General features: G+C 37.8%; 2 protein-coding genes across 2 annotated transcripts in view; both read right to left on the reverse strand.

Annotated features, from left to right (window-relative positions):
• Positions 1-37: 37 nt before the first annotated feature.
• On the reverse strand, positions 38-4,749 carry LOC127953238 (cytochrome P450 2K1). Its single transcript, XM_052552241.1, has 9 exons — positions 4,294-4,749; positions 4,046-4,208; positions 3,383-3,532; positions 3,139-3,299; positions 2,483-2,662; positions 2,109-2,250; positions 1,845-2,029; positions 1,612-1,753; positions 38-1,323 (listed from the first exon to the last, which is right to left on the reverse strand). Exons 1-9 carry the CDS (start codon positions 4,588-4,590, stop codon positions 1,136-1,138), a joined length of 1,608 nt encoding a protein of 535 aa, XP_052408201.1. The 5' UTR covers positions 4,591-4,749; the 3' UTR covers positions 38-1,135.
• Positions 4,750-9,070: 4,321 nt separating this feature from the next.
• The window catches only part of abca3b (ATP-binding cassette, sub-family A (ABC1), member 3b), a 42,192-nt gene continuing 32,656 nt past the window's right edge, over positions 9,071-18,606 (reverse strand). Inside the window, exons 18-31 of the mRNA XM_052552240.1 lie at positions 18,376-18,568; positions 17,538-17,847; positions 17,190-17,463; positions 16,232-16,436; positions 15,848-16,067; positions 15,606-15,764; positions 14,759-14,919; positions 14,530-14,664; positions 13,598-13,792; positions 13,270-13,457; positions 12,574-12,744; positions 12,296-12,492; positions 12,145-12,218; positions 9,071-10,955 (exon numbers count right to left, since the gene is read on the reverse strand). Of these exons, the coding sequence (XP_052408200.1) occupies positions 10,824-10,955; positions 12,145-12,218; positions 12,296-12,492; positions 12,574-12,744; positions 13,270-13,457; positions 13,598-13,792; positions 14,530-14,664; positions 14,759-14,919; positions 15,606-15,764; positions 15,848-16,067; positions 16,232-16,436; positions 17,190-17,463; positions 17,538-17,847; positions 18,376-18,568 (2,614 nt within the window). The 3' untranslated portion in view covers positions 9,071-10,823. The remainder of the gene's footprint in view (positions 10,956-12,144; positions 12,219-12,295; positions 12,493-12,573; positions 12,745-13,269; positions 13,458-13,597; positions 13,793-14,529; positions 14,665-14,758; positions 14,920-15,605; positions 15,765-15,847; positions 16,068-16,231; positions 16,437-17,189; positions 17,464-17,537; positions 17,848-18,375; positions 18,569-18,606) is intronic.

Raw genomic sequence — 18,606 nt, forward strand, 5'->3', positions numbered from 1 at the left:
CATGAGAAGAACAGGTTTGTGTGGTCATGTGACAGGCTGTGATGAATTATTAATCTTTATTCAGCATGTTAAAACAGGACAGGAACATTATTCAAGCAATAAAGCCATAAAAGCAAAGGAGCAGGTTTAACAATCTTTGTTAAATATTATTGCATGCTTTTTGGTTTACATACAGTATGAGATATTGTCTACAATTGACAATAGTCAGCAAATAATGAGCACATATGAACTATGTCACACAGCGGTCTGTGACATTTATTTAACTTTAAAACCTGCATAACCTCTCACCCACCACCACCTTGTATTGTGTTCAGATGAGTAATGTCTATCTTTAATCAAAAATGTTTGAAGCTTTTTTATTAATTGTATTTATATATATGTTTTAAATGTTATAAGAATTAAATCAGACACACACAAGTAATCAGTTTACTTGAGAATTAAAACCAAAGTTTGAATTTCACCTAAATTTGTCAAACTGTCAGTGACAGCTTTAAAAAGCACTGGTTTGCATTCAGGCAGTTGGTGTAACTATGTGCATGTGTAATTGAAAAACATTTTACTTCAACTTTATTAAAACCTCACATTTAAGCATAGGAGCATTGTGGAACAGGATCGGTGGACAGTAAAACTAGGCTGAAACTGTATCCATTTTGATTTCTTCACAGCACGTGTGAAAAGACCTCAATTAAATTGCAATATGCTGAAAATAAAGAAGAGCTCTTACATCACTTTATACAATAATATGCTAAATACAATGCTTGCTTCAAAAGATTTTATTTGTGAGATAAAACACGTGATGCTTCCATGCAAATGCTCTTTGCACAAGCTCTGTATAAGAGCCCTCGTGCTTCTTTCCACTAGGCACAGGAAGGTTGCAATTGTGCTCTATTTAAACACAAATTAGAATAATTTTTATTTCTCTGTACAATAAGTTACATCAATTATTGATTTATAATCTAGCAACACAGAAAGTTTATTTTCCATTACTATAATTGTCTAAGAAGTTCTATAATCCCCAATTTTTTTTTACATGTATATACATTTACTCAGAAGAACAAGCACTGTAAAATGAGTGTAAAAAAAAATAATGCTACAATGAGGTTGTTTCTGTGTTTTCTGATTTTATTTTCTTGAATCATGAGCGTCTGATCGCACACAGCTTGTGTGGGGATGGATTCAAAGTTATTCCTACAACTCCTTTGAGATCCAGGTCATCTCCAGATACTCCAGGTTGAGTTGTGAAGCGGTAGCTCTGAAGAAGGGAGGTGAAGAACAGGAAGAGCTCCATCCTGGCCAAACTCTCTCCAAGACAAACCCTGCGTCCTGAATATGAGAGAGAGAGAGAGGCAGTTGAATGGTCTGTTTAAAATGTCATCTAGGTAGGCAGCACAACAGGTTTTGGATCAGAGCTATTGGGAGCTGGAGGGCCGCTGATCAATTGGCTGGTCTGCCCCAAATAGTTCAAAAGCATTGCTTTATAATAAATGTTAGTGATTGTACTGGTTTCCTTTCTTTTTCTATAATTCCTTCAAATAAAAAAGACCATTATTATCTAAAATTGCTTCAGTCCCCTGAACATGTTTACAGCCTTGAGGTGAAGATGTACTTTACCTGCAGAAAAGGGCATGAAAGCATCTCTTTTGACAAACTGGCCCTTCTCATCAAGAAAGTGTTCTGGGTAAAAACTGTTTGGTTTTTCCCATTCGCTTGGATCCTTCAAAACTGACATCAGCAGAGGAATTACAGTGGTGCCCTAAAAAATGGAGAAAAGACCAAAACCTTAATGTTCAGGATGCACATGATATCTTCAATAGGTCTTATACATATTAATTCTTCTGACGGACCTTCTTGATGAAGTATCCATTGAAGGTAACATCACAGCTGGTGACATGTGGTAGACTCAAGGGTACTATGTTGGCCAGTCTTTGAGTTTCATGGATCACAGCATCTGTGTATGGTAATTTCTTTCTGTCTTCCACCACTGGCTGACGTCCACCGATCACTCTGTCAATCTCCTCATGAACTCGATCTGCACACAAATACAAAACATCCTTTGGACACCATTGAATTAAAGAATTAGTAAAAACTGTACATTACTGTGTTTTTACCCTGTATATGAGGATATTTGGCCATGAGCATTAAACCCCAGCGCAGAGTTGTTCCTGTGGTGTCAGTACCAGCAACAAAGAGATTTGTCACACTCATCATAAGATTTTCCTGGTGAAAGTACGAGTCTTTCTTGCCAGATTTCTGTCAAATGCAATCCACAAAATGCATATTTCTTCAGTTTTTATTTTCTATGTTTATTCACTAAGCTAAAAACTCATTAGAATGAATATACTAATAAACCCAAAATGACAGTAGACTTATTCAGATCTTGTGCAAACTGATGATTTTCATCTTCAGTGTTAATTTACAGTAAAGAGAATCATAAGTGAAGATGCAATAAGCAAAAAAATAAAAGGAAAAAAAATGCGAGTACCTCTTCGCTCTGTTTACGGATGAGAAAAGAGTCGACAAATCCTCTGCGATCGTGTGGATTCAGAGTATCCAGAAGCCCATTGATCAAATTCATCATCTGTTGTCTGTTTTGCAGAATATTGTGTAAAATAATCTTTTTGTTTTTCAGGAATGGACCCAACCATGGAAATATGTTGTACAGCTAGAAATGGACAATGAGAGACGAGAAATACTGAGTCACGTTCATCAAAGAATCAAAGATGGGAAACGTCTTGATTCATGAACGAGCTGATTGATTTCAGTTAACTTCGCAAATTCACACTCAAAGATTCATTGGAAAATTGGACTGTTTTGATTGCAGCTGTTCTCAAGTTTTGATTCAGTATTCGAGTCAGAGTGATCCAGACTGAACTGTTCATGAGCCAATGAGCCAAGAACCAGGATATCGTAGGACCTTTGTGTGTGTGTGTGCCAAAAAGTTGCTAACGCTAAATTTTATATCATATTTAGATTATGACTTTCAAATATGAATGAAATAAATCTGCTGTAAATGTGTGATCTGTTTAAGTTTAATTTGAGTGCTTTATACAGAACTGCAAAACAGGTCCCATGTGTGTAAATAATACATTTTATAATTTTCATTTTATTAACTCTAGTTAACATATCAATCATAATTACCATCATTGAAGTCGATCCAGAAACCCGAACGTTTTCGTTTGCTCTGTCGACCATTTCAGTGAACTGAGGGTCTGTGTATTCAAATCTGCTGCCGTACACGATAGATGAGATGATGTTTGACACGGCGTAGTTCACAGGCTGTGTCGTGTCGAAGGGTTTCCCTGTGAAGAGGAAACGACAAACCGTCTCTCAATGGATCTTAGAAACTAAGAGCATGATTGCATGTGTGTTTCTCAGCTTGTACCTTCAAACTTATCAAACTCTCCTTTCAGATACTGAATTTCCTCTATGATTTTCTCTTCACTTCCTCTCTTGCCCATCCCAAAGTCCCTCAGGTTGCTGAGAGCGAAGCGTCGCATCTCTTTCCAGTTCTCTCCATTTGAAAACACGATCCCTGATCAAAAGAAAAGGCATTAGCCCATTAGTCTGCAGCAACACCAGCAGAAAACATGCATTAACCGTATACCTTTGGGACATATGTTTCAGCATGCACTTTATGGCAGGTTAATAAGTGACAAGTCATTTCACTAATCATGAATTGATATGTTACACATTCTGTCACCAGATATTGCTGGTAACCTACATATACTCACTTAAGACAGAGAAATTAACACAATTTCAAGCCAACAGTCCCATAATTAAATGCATTTTAAGGGTTTTCATTATTAAACTAGCTGGTTCCCACCAAATGTTATATAAATCCTTATAATCAGCTCATATTTTGGCAAATTTTATGAAAACCTTTTTTTTTTCAGTAGTCATACACATTAGAGTATATTTCAATGGCCCTGAGAGCCCATGAAGATCTGAATGCTTGTGCAACACCTTTTCTGATGTTTTGTCAAATGTCTTGCATTTACAGTTTAAACATTCATTTGTTGCAGAAAAAAAATAAGAAGAATCTTACCATGCTCATCATTCATTATCCTGAAACTAGCTCCAATATCTCTCTCGCCGAACTCTTCAGCATGGTTCACAAGAGCTTCTTTGACGGTTTTGTATCCAACTAAGACCACCGTTTTTTTGGGACCCAGAGACACTTGAAAGATGTTCCCGTAGGTTTTAGACAGCTGGAGAATACAAAGACATTTACAAACAAATCTTAAAATGTTAGGCTACTATTAGAATTTGAATGTTTTTAAGTCAAGTTCTCACCTCAAAAAATGTGTCAAAGGCTCTCGTGAGGTCAAGGGTCAGCAGGTTCCCCAGCAGCGGCAGTGGTTTGGGTCCCGGTGGCTCTTTCCCTTCTTTCTGAGATTTAGATCCAGTAGAAAGCAAATACAAAACCAGAAGCAACAGCAAAGCTCCCAGTAATGTACCAGTGCTGGAAAACTGCAGCAGCGACTCGAAAAAAGCCATTTTCTCTCTGAGCTTCTCAGCTGATGCACTCACACATTTATAGCAGCTGTGTAAAGGGAGGGACCTAATTCTAAACATTTTTTTTAAATCCATGAGAAGAACATGTTTGTGCAGTCAGCATGTACTGTATGTGAAAGGCTGTGATGAATTACAAATCTTCATCAGCATGTTAATACAGGACAGGAATATAAAACATACGTATGATGTTATATAATATAACGGGCCATGAAAGACAAAGTTTAGGTTTGATACATTCTTTGCACTAATACCGTTGCATGCTTTTTGGTTTATATATGCACTAAATATTGCGATATTGTCTACAATTGACAATAGTCAGCAAATAATGAGCACATCTGAACTATGACACACAGAGGTCTGTGACCTTTATTCAACTTAAAACCTGCATAACCTCTCACCTACCACCACCTTGTATTGTGTTCAGATGAGTAACGTTTAAATTGAAAAATAGTTTTGAGCTCTTTTATTTATTTTATATTTATATTATAAACTTTATTAAAAAAATGTATTTAGGATTAACTATTTTTTCTAAATAAGCTTTAAGATGTGCTGCAATATTCAGGCAGTTTGTGTAAATGTGTGAATGTGTAATTGAAAAAAAAACATTTGCACATAATTAAACTTAAACACTTTAACATCTTGTTAAAACCTTCTAGCAACATGCTAATCTTGCTTATTTCATGACAACAACATGTTAATCACGTAAGCATGTTGCTAGCATCATGCTAAACATGTTGCCATCTTGTTAAAAACATGCTAATTTCATGTTAACAACATGCTAATTGTGTAAGCGTGTTTCTAACATAATGCTAACAAAATTAGCATGTTATTAATATAATGCTAACACAATTAAGGTTAGAATTACTTCCTAGTGCCGAGTTAAGAAAATTGACATATTTAGTTATTATTTAACATATTTCCAACCAAATACTCAAACTATAATAACAAATGTTACACTTTTCCAATTGTGCCTGTCATGTTAATGATTTTGCAGTGATCTAATGTTAATGGTCTTCAAACAAACTTTAACCAACTGTAGCTGCTATAAATGGTTCATTCTCAGCAGGTTGTTTCAGTGTTTCACTGTTTGTTTGGCCTGATATATGGACGGCCAAATGATTCAAGAGTAATGGTCTATATTACACAGTTGTTTCAATGTAGATCAAATCAGACTTAAGGTAATTAAACATTGTGCAACACTTGTATACCTGTACTTCATATAACATTACCGGATCATGTTGATAGTTGATGCAAAAAGACATGGTGTTTTCATGCAGCAATGTTCACATATTTCTAAGTGATTTAAATACCTTTGTTGCTGCTGTAGTGAAAAATGAGTTGACATTCATCCTCCTTTCTCAGGGCTGAACCTTCACCTGTCTGAAGATGATTAGCTTTTATTGCTAAATGTGTCAGGGGCTGAAAGGAAAACGGAGGCCGTAACATTCTTATGCACGAGTGCTAACAGGTTCAAGAACACAAGCTCAAGGTAAATGAATGGCATACAATAGTGGAATTAGTATATCTGTCTTTTAAAACCATGCTCTCTCAGAGAAAAGTTACAAAACTGTCAATGGAAGCGGCATCCTTTCAAAAGGTGCTAATATGTACACTTAAAATACAAATATGTACCATTTACATTTAGTAATTTAGCAGACACATTTATCCAAACAGACTTCAATCAAATCAACTAAAGAACAATTAAATGCAAGTGTTATAAAGTCTCAGTTAGCCTAATGCAATACACGTAGCAAGGTTTTTGTTGCTGTTGTTGTTGTTGTTTTCTAAGGGCAGAATTTTTAGGGGTATCTTTTAGTTACTTTTGTACTGATCCCACCCCAGTAACAGCTTTGTACCCTTTTGCTGAAGTGATATACTCCATGTGGTTTTACTAGAATGCCACCATGTGATTCTAATGGAAGTCAGTCATCCTGTTAATCAAAGAAACCAATAGATAATACAGAGCTGGTATGGTTATGTCAGACACCACTTCGAAAATCTTACTTTTACCTGGAAATGGAAAGAAAATTCACTGATCACTAACATTTGTGGATGTACTTTGAAGACAAATAATTTCACAGTCAATCGTGGTGTTAGTATTGCGATCAGTTTATATAAACATTCTATATAAACATTCTATATAAACAATATAAACATTATATAATTGCACATAACTAGATCATATTTAGCATGTTTTAGGCTCCTTTGGGTCAAATTGGGTTTGACTGGCTGCCACCAGAATTCTTAAGCATGCTCAGTTTATACTGATTAACATTTAATGCAGAAGCATAAACAATTAGCAAAAAACACAGTAATGACATGGATTTTTTTTTTTTTACATATATTATTATCTTTACAATAACTATCAGCCACACTGCCCCCACACACAAATCCTGTTAGCACAAAGTTCATGAGTGCATCTCTCACCTCTGTCACACTTCAATTTGGATTGACTCCAAACCTGTTTTCACTGATTAGGCAATGCATCATTCACTCAGATGTGTCATGTGCACAAAGTGGCCGTCAATCAAAACAGCTCCCTAAAATGGGTCACACATGCTTGTTCTTAAAAACCCGGACGACATTAAATACACATTCACCAGAATAAAGACCCATTCACACCAAGGATGAAAACTTGATAACATTTAAAAAATGGTTTAATTTTAAATAATTTTAAAATTATTTAAAGAATCCACACCCACTACAGTGATTATGATACAGGGGAACAATGCTGTTGGAATCAGTTTCAGAACATTCTTTTTTTGCATCTGATGAACTGATTATGAAAACAGACAGCAAATCAGAATTCATTCAGAATTCACCAATATTTCTCTAAATTCTATATTTGCAATTAGGAGACTTTTCTCAAAGCATACATTTTTTTTACCTGCAAAAGTCAGAACTGCGAATGAAAAATCTATACTATGAAATACATAAAGTCACAATTACTTAAAAAAAGTTTTGTGCAGTGAATTATAAGACATTTACAAACCAAACACTCAAACTATAAGAACAATTTAACACTTTTCCTGTTCTGCTTGTTGTAGTGTTAATCATTTTTCGATGTTCTGATGTTCAGATAATGGCAGTAAAACAAACAGTAACCACCTGTATATAGCTTCAATAAATGGCAATAAAAGCTAGTATAGAGTATTAATTCTCAGCAGGTTGAGGGAAAGTTACCTCCGGTCAGTTTCACGGTTTGTTTGGCCTGATATATTGACAGCCAAATGTGTCAGGAGTGTGTGTTCATCACTAAATTACAATCAGATCAGACTCAAGGTAATTCAACATTGCGCAACAACCACCAAAAAATATCTACTACGTAAAATGAAAAAAAGCTATAAATTATAATCAATTAAATTAAAAACAGCCGATTCAAATACATTTTTACGATGAAGAGTTAGTGAAGAGAAAAGATTGTGAAGCACAAGTAGTTCACACATGTATAAGTGACTTAAATACCTTTTGTTGCCGCTGTAGTGAAAGCAGCATTGACTTCTGTCCTCCTTTCTCATGGCTGAACCTTCACCTGTCTGAGGATGATTAGCTTTTACTGCTAACTGTGTCAGGGGTTGACAGGAACACAGGCTGTAACATGTCATGTTTACATTCGTACACACCAGCGCTAACAGCTCTGAGAACACAAAAGCTCAAGATAAATAATGGCATTAAATAGTGCAACTATTGTTTTTTTTTTTTTTTTTACTCATACACTCTCAGAAAATAAAAAAAACACACACACACTAACTGGGGTGAAACTCTTTGGAAATATGCTACTATACCTTTAAGACCCTCATATGCAGCATTTAGGGGTAATTAAGATACAAAGATTTATCTTTTAGGTTCTGTACCTTAGGGTACTGACCCAGTTACTTTATACCTTTTTATTTCAAGTTATGTAAGCTACTCATTGAACTCTATTGAATTAACTCTAGCCTCTTTTTTCTTCTTCTCCAGAGCAATGCTAACACCGCTCTTACTCCTTCTGATACGGTTAATAAAGTCACTGAATACACTGATGCCGAAAGCAAAAGGTATGGAGAAATTGTTTTCAGCACTAAAATATGAGTGTAATATGGAATGTCATGAAAATAATTACGAAAATGTATATACACTAAAGGAAAAATATTAGTATATATAATAAAAGTATTAAATTATTTAAAAAGACATAATAAATAGCACATTGGTACTTAAACAGCCGGTCAACCTAAAAAGACTTTCTTCTCTGTAACACAAAATCAATATCTTGAAAAATGTTAAGAACAAACAACAATAGAGTTCATTGACTTTCGATGAATGAACAAAAACATTGGTTCTGTTGTGCAGAATCATTCAGTATTTATTCTTATGTAATAATAATAATAATAATACAATTATTCAAGTAGTTTCCACGCCTGAACTGTCGACAGCTGGTTTACCTGGATTACATAATGGACTCGGAGCTGGAAAGGTTTGCTAGATTTAGCTGTAAATTACTGCAGAAATGAGTCATCAGTGTGTGATTGGGAACACAATCTATATGAAGAGAAAAAAGACTCCATAACACGATTCCTTCGCATAAGGCAGATTTAATAAAAAAGGAAATGGCAATACTTATATTTCTCACAAGGTTCATTTAGTGATACAGTACACAAGATTACAAGGTAAATTCCCTTTTTTGCAATATGGCATACATTTGACCATGTGAAATCAACATTGGCATCATTAATAACATTCCCAAGTTTGTCTTTGCGATTCTCAAAATGCAATATTTCGAACAAGCAGTTCAGACACGACAGCCAGAGAGCACTGTGCAAAACACACCGATCAACCACAAAACCATAGAAAAGAAACGATGTCAAGCCCTGTTTATCTACAGTACGTCAGTGTGTTCGATTGTTTACTTCCTTCACTACGAAATACATTCAGTTCACATGAACGTGGACGGAAACATGGTCAGAGTGATGACGGCACGGTCTGGAAGGGAAGCCCAGCTGCTCTCGTTTTAAATCATGGTAATGATGTCCAATCATCTTCAACGAAGTCTAAGTGACTAAGAGGAAATCTAGCATAAACAATGCAGGAATGAGATTAGCAGCCTGACCTGAGGGTCACTGAGCCTCGTCAACATGAATCTGGAAAACAAAAATGATTTTACAGACAGCTAATCTTACGTTAAACCCCTCCAGACTTGCAATTCTTCATGTGAGCTCTTTCATGGATTCGGTGAAGTTGCATGAATTGGTCCACATCAGTAGTGCAAGATAACATAATAATAAAAAATAAAAAAAGCTTGTGGTTTCTGCTCGGTGACAGAATCACACAAGTGGACATTTAGTGTATCTAACGACAAATTCAGTTTGATCTAGATGTAAAAAAAGGAAAAAAAGTGCACTGTCCGTCCTCTAGTGGTCACCTGTGAAATTACACAAAACGCAAAAAATCCTCCATTGTCACAATCTGGAGAAGAAATGTCACACCGATAAGAATGATAACTGGAAATGTGATGGGACGAACATTAAAACATCTGTGGTCTCATTGAAAAATCTAGCAGCCAAAAAAAATTAAAAAGTGCCTTTATTCTGACAATCACAAATAGCTATATTACTTGGAACGATTTCTTTTTTTTTTTTTTTTGAAAGATAAATTTGATTTCTATCAAATAGCTGAGTATAGATGCCTAGATAAATGCTAATAAATCTATTGTATAAATTCCTTAAAGGTATTCTATCAAATTTATACATTCATGTTCAGCAACTTTTCTTGTAAATGTTCTATTCTACAACATTGCAAATCCCAAAGAAGCAGCTTTTATATCATGTTTTTGGACATCGTATTTTCCTATATTTCTGGCCTTATTTTGCATATGCTATCAGGAGAGGGGCGAAGCGCATGTACCTTCAGTATTGAGACCGCAGTAGAAAACGGGTGAGGAGAAACAAAACAAAAAAAGACTTTTATAAATAACACAGCATTCGTACACAAGTGCACACATGAGAGATCCTGTCTGTCGCGCTTACAGATGATAAACAAACGTCTTTTCTTTTTGGTGCGCAGACCCACCAATTAAAAATCAAAGACTGTTTCTGATGGTATGATGAACGTCCCGTTGAAACACACACACAGACTTGAAATAAACACTCTACTGGCGGAGAGCTCGGGTTAGTGGTCCTGTCTGGAAGTGTGTGTTACGTACGTATGATCCTGTCAGAGATGTGTGTGTGAAGAGAGACACCTGAGTAATGTCCAGTGGTCCCAGGCTGTACCTCCGACTCGTCGGGTAAAGGTCAGATCGAGGAGCTCCGCCCCTTTAGTGCTTGAGCGTGTCATTTCCTGCAGGCCTCGGCGCAGTGCTGGAACTGGGCGAAGCTGAGGAACACCTGCTCCAGAGAGATCTGACTGACGCAGTAGTCCTCGATGCTGTACTTCTCTTTGGCTGTTTCTAGAACACCAAAAACCTGGGAAATAAAGACACAGAAATGCGTTAGTGCATTTAAGACATTTGCCGAACTGTGCATTTTTCTACAATTCAACTTGAAATTCCATTTCACATGTGACAGCAGAACCAGAAACAACCTCAGAGGCATTCAAAATCCATTCAAATGCATTTAAAATGCTTCTTTAGCTTGTTCAACAGTGAAAGTGAAACCAAAACTGTGAACTGTTCGCATTTTATGAGATAATGAATAAATAATGTGAATTACCGTATTATTCGGACTATAAGTCGCACCTGAGTATAAGTCGCATCAGTCCAAAAATACGTCATGATGAGGAAAAAAACATATATAAGTTGCACCGGACTATAAGTCGCCTTTATTTAGAACCAAGAACCAAGAGAAAACATTACCGTCTACAGCCACGAGAGGGCGCTCTATGTCTTCAGTGTAGACTACAGGAGAACTGAGCAGCATAGAGCGCCCTCTGGCGGCTGGAGACGGTAATGTTTTCTCTTGGTTCATTTCTCTTGGTTCATGTCAAATTAATTTTTATAAATAAGTCGCACCTGACTATAAGTCGCAGGACCAGCCAAACTATGAAAAAAAAGTGTGACTTATAGTCCGGAAAATACGGTAATTGATAATAAACTGATTTTTTTTTTTGGATTTTTAGATTTTTTTAAAATCTCAAGAAAAAGAGTATGTGTAAATATTGGTTATGTTGTGCACTGTGGTTATGTTGCAAAAAATAAATAAATGGAAATTGATTATTTAAAAAATTTAAATAATATTAAACAATTTAATATTAAACAATAACTATATTATGTAATTAATCCAATATAGTCAGGAAACTATACATTACAGCTGAATGGTGTCCTTTTAACTATTATTTTAATCATTTATGGTGCATTTATTATTTAATTGTGTGCAAAAAATATCCAAAACATAACTAAAACTGAATAAAACAATACTATTAAATGGAATAAAAATCATTTTAAATGCATCTAAGATCATTTCTTGTTTATTTGTCACACTGGAAAAGTAATATCAAGTCCCGTGCCTTGCATTATGGGAAGGTCACAATTTGGTCAGTCTGGGGATATTATATACATAGAGCATTTGCGTACTGTTTGCAATGTACATACTGCAGAAATAGTTGTATGCTATTTGAAACATCACAATGTTTGCACTGCGTGTGTCTGAGACGTACCTGTGCCCAGGTGAGAGCTTTGTCTGTCAGGTGATAGTGGACCATTCCATGGTGTTCATCCTTCAGTAAACTTCCTGCGAGAGCCATCAGATGAAAGTTATAAAAGCCGTCACACTGTCCAGCGGAAATACAAAGTTTGTCATGTAGATACCTGGGAAGGTGCTTTCAATGAAGTCTTTGAAGAGCTGAAGGTCCATCTCCTCTAACTCCGTCTCCACGCGGACCTTCGCCAGCAGCGTGTACCCGCTCCCAAACTTGCTCTTCAGGTGCTGTGGGCTGCCCAGACATTTGAACTGACCGTTCACCATGACAGCCAGCCGGGTGCACAGCGCCTCACACTCCTCCATACTGCGGAGACAGAATGAGAGACGGTTGGTTTCGTCTCACTTCCAGTCCGTATCTGCACTAGTCCGGTGACGTGTGGCTCACCTGTGGGAGGTTATGATGATGGCTTTACCAGACTCTCTGGTGCGTGTAATTGCGTCCCACAGCAGCCGTCTGGCCACAGGGTCCATGCCAGTGGACGGCTCGTCCAGGAAGATCACGGGCGGCCCACCGATCAGAGCCATGCCTGCACTCAACTTCCTCTTATTACCGCCACTGTGTAGGAGTCAATAAACAACTTATAATACACGCTAACAGCATATAACAAACCAATGACCTAACTTCTGACATTCAGAGCATTTCCCTACACTTCAATAAACTAGTCCATCATATACACTCAAGCATTTATCCAAAAATCAATCCATCGCATCTAATATTTCATGCATGATATTAAACCACCATCTAACCATCAAACATGATCATCATATTCATATTTAACACAATCTATATATCAAATCTAACCAGCAATCTAACGATCCATGTATCATAACTAGCTATCCATTCATTATATTTATCTATACATCATCCATCCATCATATCTTACTAATCACATATCATATCTAACCATCCATTAATCATATCTAACATCTACAAATCATATCTATAATCCACTTATCATATCTAACCATCCATGAATCATATTTAACATCATTGGATCAAATATATCAATCCACAAATCTCATCTCATCTTCACATCCATCCATCGATCGATCCACTTTCTCTCAGGAGTCATGTTGATACCTGTAGCTGCGGACGAGTTTGTCAGCGTGAGGTTCGAGCAGCAGGGAACGCAGGACGTTTTCTACACAGGCTGTGACGTATTTCTCTGGGATGCCCCTCAGTCTGGCATACATGCTCAGGGTCTCCCGCCCCGTCATGTGATCTAGCACCGCGTCAAACTGGGGACAGTAGCCAATTCTCTGCTGCACCTGAAGCCAAGTCATATTTAATACTGTGTTAAACCATTTACTTGTACCTACTAGGACATTTGAAGATCTCCTCTCTAAAAATGTACAGTTAAGGAAATGTTTTACATGAAATGGCAACATGAGAAAACAAAATACCGAACCTTTTTCACATCCCGGAGGATGCTGTAGCCGTCAATAAAGGCATCTCCTGACGTTATGCTTTCATCTCCTGTCAGCATTTTGAATGTCGTAGTCTTCCCAGCTCCATTAAACCCCAGCAAACCAAAGCACTCGCCCTTCCCAACGGCCAAAGACAAACGGTCCACCGCTAGCAGCGACTGCCCGCCTGAATATACCTAGTGAAACACAAGCACAGACTTCAAGAGAAAGGGAAAAAATAGAAGGCAACTAAAACTATTTTGTGAGGGAAAAGATTTGTTTGGTTACAGAACTTCAGGCTTTTATATGAAGGGGATACTCTGACCTAGTTTTCATGGCATTTCAGTGCATTGTGGCAATTATAATAATTTTGTACTGATATGTAAAACCTTTGTAAATCCATCCAGATCATATGGATTGCTGGACAGACTACAACACATCCTGATAACATTATTGCCAGCAATCGGTTTATTTCTGGAGAATATAGCTGTAAACCAAAAATCCCATTTAGTGGCTTTTGTGAGGATTCCTTTGATTATGACTTAATCTTGAATAAGACTGGACAAATGTTGTTGCAGAACGATCTAAAAAATTTGCAGAAACCCATAAAATGTGCCATAAAAAATTATGAATCCTAGTTAATCAAGAAGCATGACTCTGGGACAAATTATTCAGATGAGATTTAGCGATTTTAACAGATTTTCTGCATGTTTTATGCACTTTGGCCAACAGGTGGCGCCACCCGACTGGTTTTGTACGTACACTCGGGTCATTGTGGCAATGATACAGTGGAACTGGCATGACAATACAGTAAAGCACTGCATTCTCACAACATGTTCTGAAGATGATCTGATAATCTTTAGGAGAACTATAGGTAGAAATTGAAACCTTGAGGTATAACACATGAACACACGTTGGTTTGTGAACGGCGTACCTTGCAGAGCTCCTGTAGGATAAGCGGGCTGTCCACCATTGACTCAACCACCGGCTGGCAATCCATCACTCTCTTCCTCTCCTCCGCGACATCTCTGTCCTCAGGCTGGAGAGCTTCTTCTGCCAACAGCAAAACCTGACAAAAACACACACACACACACAGCTGTGATCGTTAGCATTCAAACCAGTCAAATAAGAGCACTATATCCCGTGATTACATTGGTCCCCACCTTCTTGCGTCTCCTGCAGAGGTTGAGCAGTGTGTGGACGCACCGGAGCTCGACGAGGAAAACCAGGGCGATGAAGACAACACCTTGTAGGGACATGGCCACCAGGAAGCGGCCCACTCCGGGCTCATCCATGGAAAAGTAGTTTACCTGGTAGGTGATATCTGCAGATGACCAGCCAAAATGACTATGAGAATGATTACCAGGTGCCACATGCACTGCTAGCTGCTTTTAAGTGATGTCAGTCACAATAACATCAGTGCTGTTGATCGAGATTTCATTTATGGCAATATTTAGCAGATGCTTTTATTCAAAGCGACTAACAAATGAGGACAAATGGAAGCAATGATATGCAAGTGCTATAACAAGTCTCAGTTAGCTTAAACACAGTACACGTAGCTAGGACTTTTATTCATTGTATAATAAGAAAACAGATAAAAAGAGTAGAGCATGCTCGTGTTAGAGGCCTTTTTGCTTTTGTTAATTTTATAATATATAAAAAGAAAACCAACAGATAGTATACAAGAAGATCACAGAAGCTTTTCTTTTTTAAAGATTTTTTTTTTAATCTTTAAATCAACCACTGATTTAACCATTTAAATGCTTTGGATCAATCGCAATGACTGGCTTATTAACAGGGACTTGACCATTTATTTTTTTCATTTTCATTATTTCATTTGTTATTTTTCAGTAAAATGAAGTTGTCTATATTTGGTAGAGTGTGTTTAGCACAAGAAAACGTGAGGTCAACACAGAAATTGCTCCAAACTCCACTGATTTAAACCTGCGCTGACGTGAGCTCATGATTTTCAGCTCAGGTGGGTTTTCAGGCTGATTTTCAGACACTCACTGTAGGACTTGCAAATGAACTCGGCCAGCTTGCTGGAGGTGCAGAAGGTGATGATCTCGTAGTTCTGGTAGAACTGGCTGAAGGACATGCCCAAGCAGTAATTCGGGAAGACCAGGAAGATCTTATCCAGAAGGTGAGACATGTCTTCTAGCTTTAGCTCTGAGGGAAGAGAACGCAAGGTGTGTGAACACACATTCTAGCAACAACTGAAATGCAAGTGCGGGCGTGCGTGCGCGTCTCACCAGGTATGGTCATGATGGTGACCGCGAGGAAGGTGGCCGTGCCGCTGAGGATGTTGAAGATGGTGAGGCGCGTGTAGGCCGTGGCAGCCGTGGAAAACAGGAAGCTGAGCAGGTACATGAAGGGAATCACCGCCCAGCCATACAGAAGCAGCAAAAGCAGAACGTCCACCAGGTGGTTCTCAGCTACAAATGCTTCCACTGAAAACACTCGGAAGACCACCTAGAAATAACAAAGCACCCTCATATATACAATGCATTTAAATCACTATACGTTTTTAGCTTATTTTATAGAATTCTTTGTATTATTTTTGCCACCCTTGTAACTCTGATGGGCGTCCAGATTAAGAACCACTGACAGAACCCAGACCGTAAGTTCATACTGACCAGCATGAGCAGGCAGGGCAGCAGGAAGTTGATGAGGTCCCACAGCAGGGCGGAGAACCAGAAGTTGGAGAGGTAGACCCCGCTGACCTGCTGCACATGTTTGGACTTCACCGATCGCTCCGAGACGAGGAGCAGGGCGAAGGTGCTGGCTAATGATGCCATGCCGTACATGAGGTTTATAGCGATGGCGAAACCTGTCTGGCCTCTGTAGAGACAAAAACGAGGATGTAATACCGACTCAATGACTAGGTGTCCCAAGTTAACTTCACTTAGGCTTGGTTCTGGGTTTGTTCTGACTCCTCAGGCTGATTTTTCATGATGCATAAACACTGACAGATGATATGGACCAGTGTATATGAATATTAAACAGCAAAAGACTTGTTTAAACATGAAATTCGTTCGGTTTAACTTGAAGAAATTATGACAAATATATTACTACTGTACAGTAGAATGTATTATCCTTCATAATAATAAAAACGCTATATTAAAACATTATTTTATTGTACAGCGCTCTTATTCCTAAAAATAAAACATTTTGTAAAATGGGAATTTGATGACATTTTAAAATAATAATTAAACAGATTTTTTAGTTGCGTAAAAAAAAAAAAAAAATGTATTGCATTAATTTTATTACCGCCATTTTTGATAAATAATTTGATTTGATCGCAAATAAACAGAATCTAATTATAACAATTTCTAAAATAAATAAATAAAGGTTTAATTAAAAATATATTGTTTAGATTCGTTGACACGTTAAAGGGAATTTGAGATCTGTAATTATCACTCAATAAATCTGAAAATACTGTCAACTGGCAGATTTTTTTTTTTATAAAATAAAAATATATTTTTACCATGATTTTTTTTATGCATTAAAATGGAAAGTTAGAATATGTGAAAATATTAAACCGATATTATTACTTGGCAAACAGCACTAAATGTTCTCTGACAGGTTACATACTCAGAAAGCTGGCTCTGGGCCGTCTCGGACATGTTGCGTGGCATGGGGTAATTTCCCGTCTGGATTGAGGCATCGGGTCCAGCTAGTAGTTTGTAGAGAGCGTTGTCAACCAGCATGAGCGCTGTAGCGGGGGTGTGATAGCCCTGGTTGTTGAAGTAGCCGATGACCTCAGTGTTCTTCCTGGATCGGCTCCTGAAAGTCGCGCCCACCACGCAGTGCTCATTGAAAGCTCCGCCCTCCATCTCAGCATTATATAGCACGTACTCTGACAAATCTGATCAGACAAACCACAGGTTAGGATGTGTTTGAGGCAGCTACTGTTTATTTCTTCATCTGTTTTTTTATTACCTGTTATATTAGTGGCAGCAATGGCATTCTGGGAAGGCAGCTGTGCAGCATAGATCTCAGCCAGAGCTGTAGCCAGCGGCCCAGCATCGACATCTACAGCCACGGGTACATGAGTAGGGCCATAGTGTTTCAGCGCCAGACGGAGCAGGGGCGTGATTTGGCTTCCAGGGAGGGTGCGGGCCACTACAAGAGCCAAGACTGTGAAAACCAGCGGCACCAGAAACTGAGCCACCATCACCTTCCAGTTACGCCAGCTGTAGAGCGCCCTCTTCAGGAACATAGCGTAGAACTGCTGCATATAGAGCCTGGCCTGAGCACAAACACATGAAGACAGTAATGAACGAAACCGATAAATAACATATCTAAATAAATGTGAAAGATTTTAAAGATTTCTATTTCACATAAATGCTGTTCTTTTTAACTTTCTATTCAAAGAATCCTGAAAAAATGAATGTATTACAGTTTCCACAAAATATGAAGCAGCATGACTGTTTTCAACATGCATAAAAATATGAAATGTTTCTTTGAGCAGCAAATCTGATGAAAAAACTGATGCTGAAAATTCAGCTGTGCATCACAGAAATAACTTATTTTTATAATATATTCAAAGAGTAAACAGTTATTATAAATTGTAATAATATTTCACAAATAATACTGTTTTTACTGTATTTCTGATCAAATAAATGCAACCTTGGTGAGACTCTCAGTCATATATATATATATATATTGATATAACAAACTTATCTTACCAAATATTATTTCTAAATCAATATTGTAAGATGATTTTCGCCCAAATAAGTAGCCGTTTGTTAGCCATACTGGTTTTCTGTTGACTGACCCCAGTGTTGAATTTGATGTTGGAGCCGTCCTCTGAGATCATGGTGCCGCTGTCAGTGAAATCCGTCGTGTCCGTCATGATGCTGCTGGAGTCGTCCATGGTCCAGTCATGTGACCGCCGCTCATGCTGATACTGAAGAGCCGGGAGCTGGATGGCCTGAATATCCAGACTGGAGTCCACCAGCTTCCCAACCCTGAGAGCGGGAGCACAAAGACACCAACACTTACATAA

The sequence above is a fragment of the Carassius gibelio genome, chromosome B3 (assembly GCF_023724105.1).
Source record: "Carassius gibelio isolate Cgi1373 ecotype wild population from Czech Republic chromosome B3, carGib1.2-hapl.c, whole genome shotgun sequence".
Taxonomy (NCBI): Eukaryota; Metazoa; Chordata; class Actinopteri; order Cypriniformes; family Cyprinidae; genus Carassius; species Carassius gibelio.